The 17,044-nt window shown below is 39.2% G+C and overlaps 1 protein-coding gene across 1 annotated transcript in view; it reads left to right on the top strand.

The window, feature by feature from the left end:
- The window catches only part of LOC106039633 (ATP-dependent translocase ABCB1), a 41,507-nt gene extending 25,022 nt beyond the window's left edge, over nt 1-16,485 (top strand). The window contains 9 exon segments of the mRNA XM_066991681.1: nt 2,819-2,902; nt 3,639-3,842; nt 6,797-6,897; nt 7,867-8,007; nt 9,324-9,480; nt 10,658-10,855; nt 13,464-13,670; nt 15,202-15,348; nt 16,036-16,485. Of these exon segments, the coding sequence (XP_066847782.1) occupies nt 2,819-2,902; nt 3,639-3,842; nt 6,797-6,897; nt 7,867-8,007; nt 9,324-9,480; nt 10,658-10,855; nt 13,464-13,670; nt 15,202-15,348; nt 16,036-16,233 (1,437 nt within the window). The 3' untranslated portion in view covers nt 16,234-16,485.
- Nucleotides 16,486-17,044: the final 559 nt, after the last annotated feature.

The raw sequence follows: 17,044 nt of genomic DNA, 5'->3' as shown, positions 1-17,044 counted from the left end.
TGCCCACAGGCAGCAGCTCTTCAAGAACTCCCACATGGCTCCGTACCACGGGGTCCATCCCCCAGAAGCAAACTGCTCCAGCACGGGTCCCCCACGGGCGGCAGCTCCCCCCAGACCCCCTGCTCCTGCGGGGGCTCCTCTCCACGGGCTGCAGCTCCGGCCTGGGGGCTCTCCATGGGCCGCAGCCTCCTCCAGGCCACATCCACCTGCTCCATCAGGGGCTCCTCCACGGGCTGCAGCATGGAGATCTGCTCCGTGTGGGACCCATGGGCTGCAGGGGGACAGCCTGCTCCACCAGGGGCCTCTCCACAGGCCGCAGGGGAACTGCTGCTGCGTGCCTGGAGCACCTCCTGCCCTCCTGCTGCTTTTGACTTTTGGGGCTGCAGGGCTGGTTCTCACTCCTCACTCTCCCAGCTGCTGTTGTGCAGCAGGTTTTGTTTGTTTGTTTTGTTTTTCCTCTTTCTTAAATCTGTTTTCCCAGAGGCACAACCAACTCCGCTTACCGGCTCAGTTTTGGACAGTGGCAGGTCCCTTTTGGAGATTTGGCTGTTATCTAACTTGGGACAGCTTCTGGGCTCTTCTCACAGAAGCCCACTCACTCCAAAAACCTTGCCATGCAAGTCCAATACACAAGGACCCTAGCTGTGTACATAACCAACCTTGTCACCAGCTTTTCATGGTTGGCATGAGCTGCTTCCTGGATCTAGTGCAGTGGCAAGCTGCCCAGTGAACGTAGTCTGCTGCAGTGTCTTTAATGTACCAATAGAAACTGCATCACTTCCAGGTTGCAGTTCAGCAAATCCAGAACTAACTCAGTTATCTTTACCCCTCTTTTGTTGTCACTACTATGCTTAACCAGTTGCTTTATGTCCTGAGTAATCTTGATAAATTCACCAAGTATTTTAAGGAAATGTTGGTACTCCTGATATTATCAATCCACAGTATAAATTTAAGCCTTCCCTGGATTTCTATTATGTTTTACTCCCAGATGTAGGTGGGCCTGTGATCCCTGAGGTAGTAGAAAGTAGAACGATATGAGCCTAGGCACATTACTCCTTTACCTTTCACTCGCTACAGAAAGAAGCATATCCCTGCCATGCCAGTCTGCTACATCTGCAAGTCTGGAATCAAAGAAGTTTCCAAACATGCAGTCCCACTGCTTTCTTCAGCCTGTTCAGCTGACTGAGGTCTTTCCCGGTCTCCACAGAAAGTCATTACCTCCTTGAGAAGTTCCTGGAGCCAAACTGAGCAGCATCGGCTTTCATTAGCACCTTTCACTGGGGGTGAAACCAGATGCCCCTACTTTCTCATTTATGCGGGAAGGGATAATAGGCCACCTCCAAAGAGTGAGATATGTCATTGGAAATTAAGCCGTTTTTGGACTAGCCCAATAGGAAAGGGCAGTCTGTAAGACCATGCTGAATCTGAACAGATCCCTGGAGGAAGGGTCTGAAGGACTAGAATAGTAACAGAGAGGTTTTCATGACGAGGAGTCAAGTAATCTTATTATGTTTGTTGTCCTCACTCTGGTGTGAAAATAGTGTCCACCTGGCATCATTTTCAAATATCAGGGAGTAGAGCAGTGGGACCTGGGAGGATTTTGTGTATTAGCACTGACACATCTGGCACATGCTCCATGTCATATAATGGCAAAGCAACCATCTGTCTATGTGAGCCTACAGCCAGACTGAAACTATTTATTTTACGTCTTTTTTTTTCTTACTGTATTTAAGAACAGCGTTTACTTTACCATGCTTAAAGATAATACTTCTGCCACAATAAAATCCCCAGGGAAAAAAAAAAAAAGTAGCATGTTTGTTAATGTCTAATGGTTATGCATTTAAACACTACTAGCAGGAAATATGAAAGCTCTTACAGTAACCTTATGAACAGTTAGTGCACAAAAACACCCTACAGTTGCTGAGAATCATGTACATATAATGTAATACAAATACTGACATCGTTTCATTGTAATGATTTTGGGGCTTGATGTTTGGCAAATCTAGAGGAATGTTAGAGTGAGTATTTTATATTTGCTTTCTGGATTTAAATAAGATAAATGCTTTGTGTTCAAGTATGAAATTTTAATTTTCAAGTGCTTTAGAGTCACTGATCCCTCTGACCAATTAATCTTGATTGCTATTAAGATACAAAAGTGTATGACTGACAAGATTTTTTCCCTGGAAATAGTTTCTTCCGGATTAGGAAGAGATAGTCTTGGGATAGTCTAGATCCCCCAAGCACTGCATATCATTTTACGTAAGTCTTTTCAGACACCACAGAGGTTTTCCAGCAGCACTCAGGCATTCAAAACACTTCACAGCAGACTTACAGATTTCACAGTGCTCATAACTGACAGAGAATTTAGATGTATTTTTACCTATCTAACAGGAATCTAACAGGAGAAATTATATTTTTAATTAGTAGTCTTCATAGATGTCGGTTACACATCCAGGTAACTGTCCTCAAAATGGCACATTCCTTCATATTGCTGTTTAGTGAACATCCGATCATCAAAAATATGTTAAACTCACAAGCAAAGATATCTTGTAAACTGCGTTTAACATGAAATAATGTGGTGATGTTTATGTTATTGCAAAAAGCATATACAGATTGTTAACAGAGGCTAGCTTTGAGTTTTGTGATTCCATGACCTTACCAAGCCTATAGGTCTATTTTATTTATGGTTACACCTAAAGAACTAGAGCACCCTATCGTGTGTCACCCAGTCATAATCCAAAGTGATTAAGTTCTCTTAAGTAGCCTAATGAGGTGAGTTAAGTTTTTAAGATCATAATAAGTGTATTTCATATTGTAGGAGATCAGCTGGTTTGATGAACCTAAAAATAGCACTGGAGAATTAATTACAAGACTTGTTAATGATGCTTCACAAGTGAAAGAAGTAAGTAATATGCACCGGCATTTTTCATGTCTGATTAATATGGAGTCAGTTACAGACGGTATTCAGTAGGTAGAAATCCTGCACACGGTTATGTGGAACTGTTATTCATTTAAAAGTGTTTTTTGTGTGTTTGGTGTCACACAAAAATTATCATAATCTTAGATAAGATATATATATGAAGCATAATCATGTAGTAAAGCTTTTAGTTCGCATTAGTGTTCAGTCCTGGTATCACCAGTATAAATGAGTCATCCAAGACATCCATTTATTTAAAGTCATTTATTCAGCCTTCTTAGATGTCTAGACAGCATTGTGTTTTTATGATAAATGTTCTAGCTCAACGAAATGCATAAGAATATGCCTCAAAATGAAGGTTGCTCTCATTGCATCACTGTGTTTTTTCACATGTTTAAAGTTAAAAAAGATAAAATATGGTCATAGTTCTATATGTGTGTATATATATTTGTATAGGAGACTTATGAAATATAATTGTTTTTTTCTTGAGCAAAACCTGAAAACAAGGAGATAGAGTAGGGTAGATACAAAAGGCTTGTGGGAATGATCTGTAGAGTGGAGCAGTTTTTCAAGAGACAGGATAAAACATTCAATTTTGCAGAATATTTAGACCAAATTAAGTACTTTCAGATGGTGAATAAATCATAAATATCTATGTGACAAGTATTTTGTCTAGTTTTCAAATAAATTCATGTATTACGATGGTTTCATTCTTTTTCAGGCGACAGGTTCCAGACTGGCATTAATTGCTCAAAATGTAGCGAATCTTGGGACTGGGATCATTTTGTCATTGACCTATGGCTGGCAGCTGACTCTTCTGCTTTTAGCCATTGTGCCAGTTATTGCTGTAACAGGAATGATTCAAATGAAGATGCTTACTGGACATGCAAAAAAAGATAAAAAGGAACTGGAAACTGCAGGAAAGGTGAGTTCAGTGGCAGTTTAATCCATTTTTATGTTGTACTACACAGTGCTGCTTAATAGGGATATTGGCGTTGGGTCAAGAATATACTCCTCAAACTCAGTCTGCTTTGTTATTCTGATGAAAAGGTGATACAGAAAATATGAAACTGAAAACTGAAAACGTGAGTTTAATGTTAAATGCAACCTGAACTTAATAAATGAGGTGTCTCACTACACTCCTTTGAATCCAGTGCAATCATTTTACGATCTGAAAAGAGATACAGAATGTCAACAGCAATTTTAAGCATCAGTTAGCTGTATGTTCCAGTTTCCTAACTTTTCTCTAGTTCACGATGTGATTATATGCACAGCTAAAAAGCAGGCTGGTAATTATTTTGTATTGTGATTATAATCAAAAGAATTTTTTTGAAAAGTTCTTTTAAAATAATATTGATTTTGAGAGCATATAAATACGTATTCCAGTTGAACTTGTACTACAAATTACAGTATACAGCAGTTGGGAACATGAAGACAGGGTAATGCAGAAGCTGAAAGTAAAACTTGGAAACCCCTGTGAGCGGATAAAGAAATAAGGAAACAATCCAGCACCATATGTTTTTGCTTTGAAGAAAAGCAAGTTCAATATAGGTTCTAGTGAGAAAACAATAAAGCTTCTCAGCCTTAAAGCATATTTAAATTGGCTGAGCAAAATTTCATTTTACCTATTTATGAAACTATTATTGTACAGACATAAAGAAAAGATGGTGTTAGCCTTTGTAAGGGAGACATTTGCTATTTACATGTAGATGTGTTAGGTATTTCCATGTAATTTAATTATTTCAATCTTATCACTCATGTGACTTAACCTGTTGTGTTTCTGACTTACAGATTGTCTAATCACTTTATCATTATTATTATTATTATTATTATTATTGTCATGTAGAAGTAATGATGTAGAAGGAAGGGTCTGCTAAGTGCATAATTACGATTAAGTTGGAGTTTAGCTCTTGTGTAAAGAACTGCTTTTCCTTTTTCTTCCTGAGTTGAAGATTGAAAGCCACGTTTGCTTCCAAGCTATTATTTACCTTTACAGTAAAGGCTGATGATTCACAAGCTTGGAGCTATTCTGCTATACTTTAAAATAAGAAGCTAAAAGAGGTTTATTTTTAAAAGAATATATGCACTGGGAAAAAAAAAGGAAAAAAAAAGCCTTCTTTATGTGATAGGATAATCAAGAAGAAATTCAAAATGGTGTCACTGATTATGAATAAAGTTTTGCCAAACAAGTAACATTACACATTCTTATGCACTGGAATATTTTATTGTTATAAATATTGTTGAGTTATCTCATAGTCAAGTTGCTTTCAGCTACTTATCTCACGCCAACTGCCTTGGAGATTATTTGTAAGAAGAGTCAGATGATTGTTATGTGATGACCTGAAAATCTGGTTTTGGCAGACTATATTAGTTTAAACAGTTTTTCTTTTCCAGCTCTACAGTTTCTGGAAAAAATTAAAACACATGTATTTCCATAGCAATTCAGCAAAATGTTTCACTCACAATATATCAACATAAAGGAAAACAGGTCCCAGGCATCTTTTTTAGCTTTAGGTTGAAGATCTACCTTGCTCTTTAGAAAAGGGTCTCTTCCTGGCAAAGAGCCAATGAGGAAATGCCATCTTCACACAAGAGGCAGAAATAAACTACTCTTATTGGTAGAGAAACAATATTCATCCATTCCTTCCTCAGCAGCAGCAGAGTTATTCGGGCACATATAATGTAGCCAGTTAGCTCCATTTATACAAACCAAGAGCACACAGCTTGGAGTGGCCAGATGTTATTGAAAGTTATTCTGTAAAGGCAATTGGATTTGACAGTGTACAAATCTTACATTGGTGATAATACATAAAAAAAAAAAAAAAAAAAAAAAAAAAGAGATTAAGTTCCAGGTCCTAAATAAATTTTTAGACAGGAGGAATGGTTTTGGTTTTATGTTTGTTTCTTTGTTTTTTGGTTTGGTTTGCTTGTTTGTGCCCTGTGAAATCAGTACATCAGAACTAAATTATGAGCTGCAATAAGTATAGTGCTCTATGAATGTACTTTATAAAACCTCTTTCCAAGATGCTTTACCTTCTGAGTTTTGATTTGCTGGATTGTTGACCAAGCCTAAATCAATTGTTGGTATGAGAAAATTCTGATGATATTAATTGTCTACAAGTGAATGCCCCTTAATACTAGGGGAACATTAGGAAAATCAAGGCCTAACCTTTCTCTAGTTTTCAGTCAAGATTGGGTACCCAGCATCATTAATCATTTTGGAAAACTTCTACCCACTATTTTTTTTTTTTTTTTACTGTGGCAAAATGGAAAGATTTTCAAAGATACAAAATTAATAAGAATTAGATCCTAAGCTGCCATATGGACCAGAAAAAAAAAATCTTTCTACATTTTTATGAAAGTGCAATAGTTTTGATTTTCTCCTTTAGGAGTTCTGAAAGTCATCTGATAGTCAAAAAATGCAGAGAATGCACCCTGGGAAAGATTATTCCTTTCAGGGTAAGCCCCAAATTTGTTGCTTTTGAAAAGGTGGTGATATGTTCAGGCTGCAGCCCCAAGCACGTTTTTAGGTGAGGTAGGCTTGTTCGGTTTAGCCTGACTGGGCACCAACAGCAGTGATAGCTGCATGGCATCGTCCTTGTGACAGGTTGAACAAGCTCACTGGAAAAAAAAAAAAACTACCATTGCTGGTCTGTGCTAAAATGTACACTGACTCAACTTTACTATTATAATCCATGCTAATTGGATTATATTTAACAGCAATGTATCTACATATGTTGCAACCACACTTTCAACAGTATTGTAGACATATTCTGTCACTTCTATTGCAGTCATTCCCAGTTCTGTTTATCAGATTATGTTTAAAAATGTCCATATAATCTTGTTTTTCTGCCAATGAACATGTACTCTCCAATACAGATTGCTTCTGAAGCCATAGAAAATATTCGAACTGTTGTTGCTTTGACTCAGGAAAGAAAATTTGAGTTTATGTATGGGCAAAATTTGCAAGTGCCATACAGGTAATAAAATGCTTCTTAAAAAGAGGTTATTAAAATATACCTTTTTTAAAATTAACACCAATGAACTGAAAAACAATTTATCTTCTTTCAGTACATCATCAAATCTTTAATTCCAACCTCAGCTTTGACATAGAAAATACGAATTATCTTTCTGTTCAAGCTAATGGTCTTTGATTAAATGACAATTTTCTTTCAAAACCTACTTTCTTTCAAAACTATCATTATTAGCTGCTATAATTCTTGAGATGGAAATCTTTGTTAATTCTTACAATCACGAGGCCTTCCTTCTGAGGAAATATATCTATTTTTTTAACAAACCAAAAGTCAGGTTTTGTCTTTATATTTAGGTAAGATTCCTGTTAAAATCAATGAGATTTTCCCAAGGAGGGAATCAGAATGGAAGAGGGAACTTTCACATCAGTTTACCTTTCTGTTCACTCTGTTATTTTATCAAACTACCATTGCAGATCAAGTGAAGCCTCATGAATGCAATGACTGACTTAAAGATTTGTTTTGGTTCAGTGAAGGATAAAACACAAAGATTTGTTTTGTTGAACTAGTTCCTGCTCTGTAGAAATTCTGAAGTTCTTGGTGATTTTCCTCATTTGTTATTTATTTGAATCTTTAAATTGCACCTGTATTATAATTTTTAAAATAATTTTAATGAATGCATGAAGTGAAAACAGTACAGATTATACGTGCTCAAAATCTTTAGAGTTAGAGCAATTTCTTCTTCTGTCCCAATATTCTTACATGTGTTTTTGCAGACAGACAGAAAACTGAAGCATACAGGAAATATAATGTTTTAGGTTAGGATCTTACAAAGAGCTGGAGATTATTTTACTATAAACTAGTAAAGAGACTTGAGGATTCCTCTGATTTATAGGATACTTTTACTATTGGATACTTACATTCTTGGTTACAACTGCATGTACAATAAGATTGTGATAATATTTTTTTCTGTTACAGAAATTCTGTAAAGAAGGCACATATCTTTGGATTCACTTTTGCGTTTTCACAAGCTATTATGTACTTTATTTATGCTGGATGTTTTAGGTTTGCTGCATATCTAGTAAAAAATGGACATATGCTGTTTAAAGATGTGCTTTTGTAAGTATATCCTTTTTAGTTTCTTTTAGGTTCCATATGGAAAAATGTGTTTTATTTTGCTATCTTGAAATCATCGCATATGGAACTGAAGAAAACAACCAAGTACTTTCATTGTTATACTACCCCTCCTTCCTCATGTTGCTACAAATCCAAAATGTGATAATTTCAGACTACATTTAGCTACCTACATACAATTTTTCTTGCAATCAGGGTAAAAAGAAGGCAAAATGAAGTTAGGCAAAGCAAAACTGTCCCTTGTTTTCACGACCAATAATGTTTCTTTAACAGCAGAATCACATGGCTTAGCTGTAGGGAGCGTAGGTAGACAAGATTAGAAGGTAAACGGAGCAAGTAACGAGTGAAATGAAAGTGAGGAAATTATGAGCCCTGGGGCAAGAAAGGTGGAGAGCAGGAGAAAGATCAGCAACCACCCATTCTGGTAAATGCCCAGGTAGAGCTGGAAAAGCTCCTTCAAGTGTTAACAGTGAATTGATGTTATTGTTCCTATCAACTGGCACCTTTCCAGCCTTCCTTTTGCTCCCTCCTTGTCTCCAGCATCTAACCAAGTATTCTGCTTGTCTCCCTGCAGCTGAAATCCCTGTCCGTATTCATCAATAGTCACCTCCCATGCTTTGGTTTAGCAATTACCACACTCTTGCCTGGCAAAAATTACAGCTGAAGCTAAACCTTCATCTTACCCTGATTACACCAACACTTTCTCAAGTACTAGCATTAGCTTCCCTTTCCCTATGCACTCATGTGAATGCCATGTTGTGTACCTGCTCTTGTATTGCACTTTGCTTACCCCAAATTTCATGCCTGCATCCTTTGCTCCCTCTCTCTTACCTTCCATTTGCTCCTGAACTCAAGGATTTGATTGAGACCCTTGAAGGAACTGTTGAACGACAAATTTCTCCATAGACCTCAGACTGCTCCACAACTAATAACTTCAGTTTTACAGATGAGGAAACTGAGGCGCAAGGAACTACACATCCTACCACATTTCACACACTGAGAACAGAAATATCAATCAAAACATTCATTTTTAATAAATCCAGTTGAGTGGGCAAGGAGGGAAAGCTTAGTGTTACTCTCTTCTCTGCAAAACAAACAAACAAACAAAAAACAAAACAAAACAACAAAAAAAAGGATTTTCTCAGTGAGGGAAAAAAGTCAGAGTTTGCAGTAGACAGTTTTTACCCTCCCTCAACTTTATTGAGTAATTATTTATCTGAGGCCCCTTCTCTGGCCGTACAAGCTTTCTGTGTCTGTGCTATAACAGTATTAACATAGTTTTCTCCTTTTTATTTTTGTAGAGTTTTTTCAGCTATTGTATTTGGTGCAATGGCATTAGGACAAAGCACTTCTTTGACGCCAAACTATGCCAAAGCCAAGATGTCGGCTGCTCACTTGTTTATGCTGTTTGAAAGAGTACCCTCCATAGACAGTTACAGTGAGGAAGGGGAGAAGCCTGTAAGTAACCATGGTGTCATCCACAGTATATCATTCACCACTAATTTATTTCAAGCCTGTGTTTTCTTTTTTCTTTCCTTTTTTTTTTTCACTCACTCATATCGTAGCTACTGAGAACAAGTACAGTCTGAGCCCGTTCGCATCTAACTCATCCAACCAAATTGGTATTTAAGTTTCACTATGTCTTCTGCCATCCTCTCAGCCTCACCTGCCTCTTGGTGAAATAAGACCCAGTGAAAATAGGATTAATGCAACAGAGACGTTTTTTCAAGCCTTTCCTGTGTGAAGCTACCTGAGAATGGATCTTGAACATGTAACTAGGTCTCTAATATTTAACCAGAAATTGTTGAGGCCTAACTTATTTGCAAGTTGTCCATAATAGATTGTCACATACTTTGGTAACCAACAATGTATACGAACATATGGGGGTGTGTGGCCTTTCATATAAGAGGACAGAAAGTTCCAGACAACTATCATGTATATATATATATAAACACAAGGTAATGTATATACATATATATGCTTATATATGTATATGTATAAAAGAAATCTAGCTATGTAGTCTTAAGAAATATAAATTTGAGCTGCAACATTGACTGGTCATTTGCATCTGTCTATATTTTCATTTTATATATACTCATACATAAGAACTATATTTCTTCTTGTATAGGTTATGTCCATATTACAAATATTCATTTTATAGTAAATTAGTTAGAAAAAATCTTTAAGTGGAAGGATTGATTCTGTGTGTAGATCAAAAATAATAGATAATTTTCAGTATTTTTAAAGATGAAAACAAAACAAAAAAATCAGCAAGGAATATGAAAAGAATGTGAATGAGGTCCCTACAAAGCAGATAGAAGTTAGTCACCTAGAGTTATTACTGCTTTTGAAAATGTAATCTTTTTTTACAGATTGTAAAAGAGAAGCTGTCAGAATTTGTGTTTATGGAATAGAATTTTAATTGGAACATGCTTGCAGCATAGAATATTCAGGAGGAATTTGTGTTTGCACAATAGCGTCTCACTGTATATTAATTACCATGAAAAAAGAAAAAAAAGAAGTATGTTTCATTGGAAAAACTCCCACTGTTCTCGTTTACTTAGTCTTTTTCTTAGTCTCTTATGTTCTGTTACATTATCCTAACAATTTGATCTAATTCTACCATTTCAATCAGAAAATATTTGGTGGAAACATAACGTTCAAAGATGTGGCATTTAACTACCCAACCCGACCAGAGGTCAAAGTGCTCCAAGGTTTGAACATTGAAGTAGAAAAAGGACAAACTCTGGCTCTTGTTGGTAGCAGTGGTTGTGGTAAGAGCACTGTTGTTCAGCTGCTTGAGAGATTTTATGATCCACTCAGTGGAGAAATGGTAAGCGTTCCATATAGAAGTGTAAGCTGCATTTCCATGATACATGCATAATTAATTTTACTGATATATTTTGAGACTTTTTCTTCTAAATGAGCTCATTAAGTATTTGCTAGTATAACTACTCCCTTTTGCCAGCGTTTTTAATGTGATTTTTATTATTATTTTTTTTTAGTTAAAGGCAGAAACACATGGGTTTTCAATATTGTCTATACAACCATGGTAAAAGTAGAAGGAAATTAAATTTTCTAAATTTCCCATGCTGTTTCAGGTTATTAGAACAAAGTCCAATGGTTACAAATGCACATTTGTATCAGTGTAGGCCTATTTTATGTGTAAAGTGCATAAGCAGGCTCTCTCACCTCATTTCTGGTCATTTCTATGATGTATCAATGCTATCAACAGGATTTGGAACTTTAAATCTAAAGATTTACACTCTCTATTGTGAAACCTATATCACATTGTTGCTTATGACATTCATACTTGAAAGTTCATCCCAAAGCCTCTCTGCACAGAGGACACGAGGAAAGCTAGGGCCATTCACTGAGGATCAGAGTAGAAATGCATACATGTAGCAAACCTCTTGACAGCTGGAGCTATCCTGAAAGTAGCGCTGCTGGTAAAATGCAGTTCAATCTGCTACTGGCAGTTTGCTTTCAAGGTTCACGAAACCATCTCAAAAACTCACATTGGGTCATTTATTTATCTGTCCCCCCCCATCCCTTCATTCCCAACCTTAGAGTGAGGCTGTGCTGATGCACGTGGCATCTGCTGCAGCTGGAAAGAACAGATCCTTAAGCTCTCCTAACTCTTATAGCCCAGCAATTAAGACCAAAAAATAATTAAGACATTTTATCAGAACTTTAGCTGCACACACAGGTATTGAAACCAGAAATCCTTAACAATTTTCTAATTGTTCTTATATCTACACAGTAATTACGCTCCCATCTATCTACTGCTATTAATAGCACATAAATCACCTCAATGCACCATGACTTCTTGTAGTTCAAGAAGTTGTGGCTGCAAAGTTACTCACCAAAAGACCATACTTTCCTCACTGGCATAAATGCTTCCTGGCCTCTAAAAGTCAGAGAAAAATGTGACTGTCAAACAGACTTCTCAGACCCAGATATCAGTCCTGACCATAGTCCTGACTCTGCATGGAAGGTGAAACTGTCATTTGTCACTCAACTTGAATTTCAGCCTGTCTCTTTGACAGACAAAAATGCTGGAGTGACCTTTCGGCTTCTTCTCTGTGGAGTTGCCCCATCCCTGGAGGTGTTCAAGGCCAGGCTGGATGGGGCTTTGGGCAACCTGGTGTGGTGGGAGGTGTCCCTACCCATGGCAGGGGGGTGGAGGTGGGTGATCTTTATAGTCCCTTCCAACCCAAACCATTCTGTGATTTTGTGGTTTTGTAATTCTTTGAGCTTGTGTTTGGTTCCTGATACTCGTCAATGAGAGAACAGCCGCAGACTTTTGAGATATTTTTTCTGAGACTGGAAAAAATATTCATTGGGTGTGTGATGGTGTAACAGCTTTTGTTACGTTCTGAGAGCAATAAGACAGATTCATCTCATCAACCCACTCGGAGAAAAACTGGCAAGTCAAATTTTTTGTTACAAAGGGGTCCCTGGTGTCATGTACACCCAAACACAAATCTTACTGTAAAGAGGGAAACACTTAACCTTCTGGTTTTTGATGACTGTTCCACTGAGGAATCCAAGCCCCACATTAGGGCTCTCTGGAATGCCAGTTGCTGTACAAAACAGAATGACGAGACAGTCCAGCCTCAAAGAAATCAACATCCCTATGCACAGGTGGTGATTTACTACACAGCCTATTTGTTCTGCTTTAGATAAAAATCAAAAGGATAAAGCAGAAATATGGATTGATGTTTTAGACAAAATAAGTCACACATAACAGAGAGTTAAATTTAGGATTGTAGATAGTAATGTACAGATAAGGTACAGTGGAAGAAGAGAAATTCCAGTATGGACATATCAAGTTTTACACATATACCTCATCTTACATGAGCAAGCAATGGTAGAGGAGTTTTTCTCCTGGAACTACAAAGATAATATCCAGTTATGGGATTAGGGATTACTGTCCATTAATTTTCCCCATTACAGTCATCTGAGAAGCAAGAAAATCTGACTTCTGGATTAGCAAAGCAGAGATGAGATAAAGCTGTTAATAAAGGGAGTAGAAACACTCCGTGGTATAGATTTTCCACTGGTTTCTGAAGCAGAGTTTTCTACCACCAGCATAATACCAAATGTCTCTAGTAGTGATAGCAACATGGCAGAAGATCTGTATCAGCTTTTCTATTTAGGGTGATAAACAAGTAGAGTGCAGTAAAATGGTTTCACACCTGGAGTTTTTCTAGGTTTATAAAGACTTCGGATGATATTTTATTGATTGCACCTGTAAATAGGTTTAACACCTATCTGCTCATCTCTGCAGCCACCTGTAAATGCATAAGTTAACAGACAGAGCATGAAATGTCCTCACTGCCCTGACTGCTAAAGGCCTCGATGTTGCTAGATTAAAAATAAATAAATAAATAAATAAATTGTAGTCACAGTACTTTATCTTATTTCTGACTTTTTAGCTCCTGGATGGCCAAAATGCAAAGAAGCTAAATATCGAGTGGCTGAGAGCTCAGATCGGTATCGTCTCCCAAGAGCCAATCCTGTTTGACTGCACTATTGCTGAAAACATCGCATATGGAGATAACAGCCGGGAAGTGTCACATGAGGAAATTATTAGAGCAGCAAAAGAAGCCAATATTCATTCTTTCATTGAATCACTACCAAAGGTAATTAGGCCTTCATTTCCAACTTTCAACTGGGAGGGGAAAAAAAAAATAACATAGCGCCTATTCATGTTTTTCTAAGGAAACACACAGTAAAAGTATTTAGTTTTTCCCTGACTTACTGAATTTGACATTCAAATTATTATCAATATTTTTATCCTTAGAAGACCTGAGGAACAAATGGAGAACTAGGCAGTGCCAGTGGCTGCGGGCATTTCCTCAATTCCAGTGCCACTGATGCCTGAAAGGGAGGGAGGGGTCTCCATCTCTTTGGGAGTAGTCTCTGTTAAAATAATAACCTAGTTGGTATTGGTACTGAAGCACATAGTTCTGGAGCAAAATACATGCAGAAAGTACTCAAAGGAGGATGGGTGCTTTCCTGCAGCTAAGTGAAAGCAACAGGAAAACACTAAGGCAGGCTGCAGAGCTCTGCTCCCGCCCTCCTTTTTTCAACAATCATCTCGTTTGCCAGGTGTATGAAGTTACACATGCAGTTGGTTTGCAGAAACAGTCAGAAAGACACAATCTCGTTACTACTTTCTTCTCTTGCCTCCCCTATTTATACCTACCTTTACCCCATTCTTGCACCTGATCTGGGTCTCCAGTACAGTGGGTATTTTTGCCATAAAATAGGCAGCATCTGTGAGGAAAAAACAGTTTCAGGGCAGGTGCAGGCAAAGGAGCTCCTTAGCTGCTCTTCGAATAGATCAGCTGAAGCTAACACCAGTTTGTCAGCTTATTTTTGTGGAAAATACAGGCTGAGGCTAATATTTCTGAGATAATAAACTTCCACAGATTTAGGAGATGTGTGAGTTTTTCACGCAAAGTCTCATCCCTCAGACACAAGATGTATGTTAGTTTACATAGCAGGCAGTCAAGAAGCCTAACAAATAGGGGAATGCAGAGTTGGAATCAAATTTCTCGAGTGAATTTCTGTTAGCTTGAAGGGTGTGAGGCAGGTGGGATTTTGAATTTGACTGGTTCAAATTAGTCCCTTGAAAACTTAGAACTTGGATTTGGTTCATCTTAAATCACTGACAGTGTCTCTCAGGCTGTTTCCTTCTTACTGAGAACAGGGGTGGTGAAAGAGGAGCTGACTGCCCAGGCTGTCGGGTGCTGAGCTGAGGCCGTTGGGTTTGCGATGTCACAGCCATGCCTGTCACCCCGCTTCTCTGCACCGCAGTTCCTCACCCAAAACCAAAAGACATTGCTCTTGCTCAGCATCACGGGGTTTGCTCTGCGGCTAAATACGCTGGGAAATGTGCTTCGCAGCTCAGCTACTGCAGGCAGCCCTGGGCATTGTGTCCTAGGGGATCGTGCCCTAGCAGGGTTGGACCAGGTGATCTCCAGAGGTCCCTTCCAACCTCAACCCTTCTGTGATTCTCTGTAGGGTCCTCACCCACTTGGAAAGTCACTTGTGAGTCATTTGTGCTGCCCCAGAATTAAACCTAGGTGGAAATGCAGCTGAAATGTCACGCTTCACAGAATCAGATCCAAATCTAGGTTTACGCTTACGCTGCCTTTCTGTACGTAGAAATACAGTACACGTGTGGGAGACAAGGGAACCCAGCTCTCCGGCGGTCAGAAGCAACGCATTGCTATTGCCCGAGCTCTTGTACGGCAGCCCCAAATCCTGCTGTTAGATGAGGCTACCTCTGCTCTGGATACGGAAAGTGAAAAGGTACCTTGGCTGTGCAAATGGGAGCTGGGATTGCAAGGGCTGGTCGTGCATTGACTGCGACATCTTCACCCACACGTTAAAACCCAAAATGGGAAATAGAAGACTTTTATGAAAATAAGTATTTGCATTTCTTCGTTATTTTCATAACAAGATAAAATGTTCCTTATGGAGTAACAGAGGCTTTTTGGCTGGCTGTAACGAGCCTCCTTTGGGAAGTGACGCAGAGGCTGCGTCCCTGCAGTTGGAGGACTTCCAGGATGCCAGGAAATAGAGGGCCTCAGGGCAGGGCAGCAGAAGCTCTCCCCACACAGCCTGCCCTGCCTTTCTGCTTGCAGCTTTTAGCAGGATGTCAGGATGCCAGCTGCATTTCAAGCACAGACCAATTGCACAAAGAACAGAAACATGGAACTGTGATACAAGGCAGGCTGCAGGGAAAAACTGAAAATAAATTTGAAAATGTATCACTTTTAAAGGTTATGCGCATTGTCACCCTTGAGCAAAAATATTTAAGTTTCTTATATAAAAATATATGGTTTGTGTCCTGACCCACACCCTACATGTACAAATAGGGGGACTGAACATTCATCAGGTGTAAGTTTTTCACTGCAGGATAAATTCAAACTTGGAAGCTCAGAAGTTGCCCCAACTTTTGGTGTATTGTCTTGTGTTTGCTTGTTCATTGCGCAGATTGTCCAGGAAGCGCTGGATAAAGCCAGGGAAGGTCGCACCTGCATCGTGATAGCTCACCGCCTGTCCACCATCCAGAACGCCGACAAGATTGCCGTGATCCAGAACGGCAAGGTCGTAGAGCAAGGGACCCATCAGCAGCTCCTGGCTGAAAAAGGCGTCTACTACTGTCTGGTCAATGTTCAAAGTAGGCCATGAGTTGTATGATAAAGGGCAGCAGCTCTTGCTGAGTGCAGCTGTACGGCTGGTTCAATACTTTGTCTGAGCCTTTTAAGGGTATTTTAGTACTTCTGGTTTTGGTAAAATTCTGTACATAGCTTCCTTAAATCCCACAACTACTAAAGCAAATGTACCTCCGTTATTTAAGAACCTAATGCTCTTTGAATGTTCTGCCACCAGCACAAAAAAATATAGCTACTCAAATTAAAAACTATGTGGCCATTATGAAAAAGCCTGCCTGCCTTCCCAAACTGCACAGCAAAGGACTCAGGGTGCAGATTCTGTCTCAGGGCGCAGAGAGGAGCACCACTGCAGCACCCAGCCCTGGGCAGAGCTGGGGGGCACACAGGGAATGGAAGCGTGTACAAAAGCAGGGAGAGGGTTTCATAGAATCATAGAAATCAGTCTGTTCACCTAGAATCACAGAGTCATTAGGGTTGGAAAAGACCTCCAAGATCATCTGGCCCAACCATCCCCCTACCACCACTATCACCCACTAAACCATGTCCCTAAGCACCACGTCCAACCTTTCCTTGAACACCCCCAGGGACGGTGACTCCACCACCTCCCTGGGCAACCCGTCCCAACGCCTGACTGCTCTTTCTGAGAAGAAATGTTTCCTCATTTCCAACCTGAACCTCCCCTGGCGCACCTTGAGGCCATTCCCTCCAGTCCTATCACTAGTTACCTGTGAGAAAAGGCCAAACCCTTCAGGTTTCAGGGCAGAGGCACTGACTGTGCATGGTTTTTGTGGGGAGGGAAGAGCACAGTGTCTGGCCCACTGGCAGGA

This window comes from Anser cygnoides, chromosome 2 (assembly GCF_040182565.1).
Source record: "Anser cygnoides isolate HZ-2024a breed goose chromosome 2, Taihu_goose_T2T_genome, whole genome shotgun sequence".
NCBI classification, from domain to species: Eukaryota; Metazoa; Chordata; class Aves; order Anseriformes; family Anatidae; genus Anser; species Anser cygnoides.
Note: the sequence above shows the minus strand (reverse complement) of the source record. Positions and strands in the feature narration are given on the sequence as shown.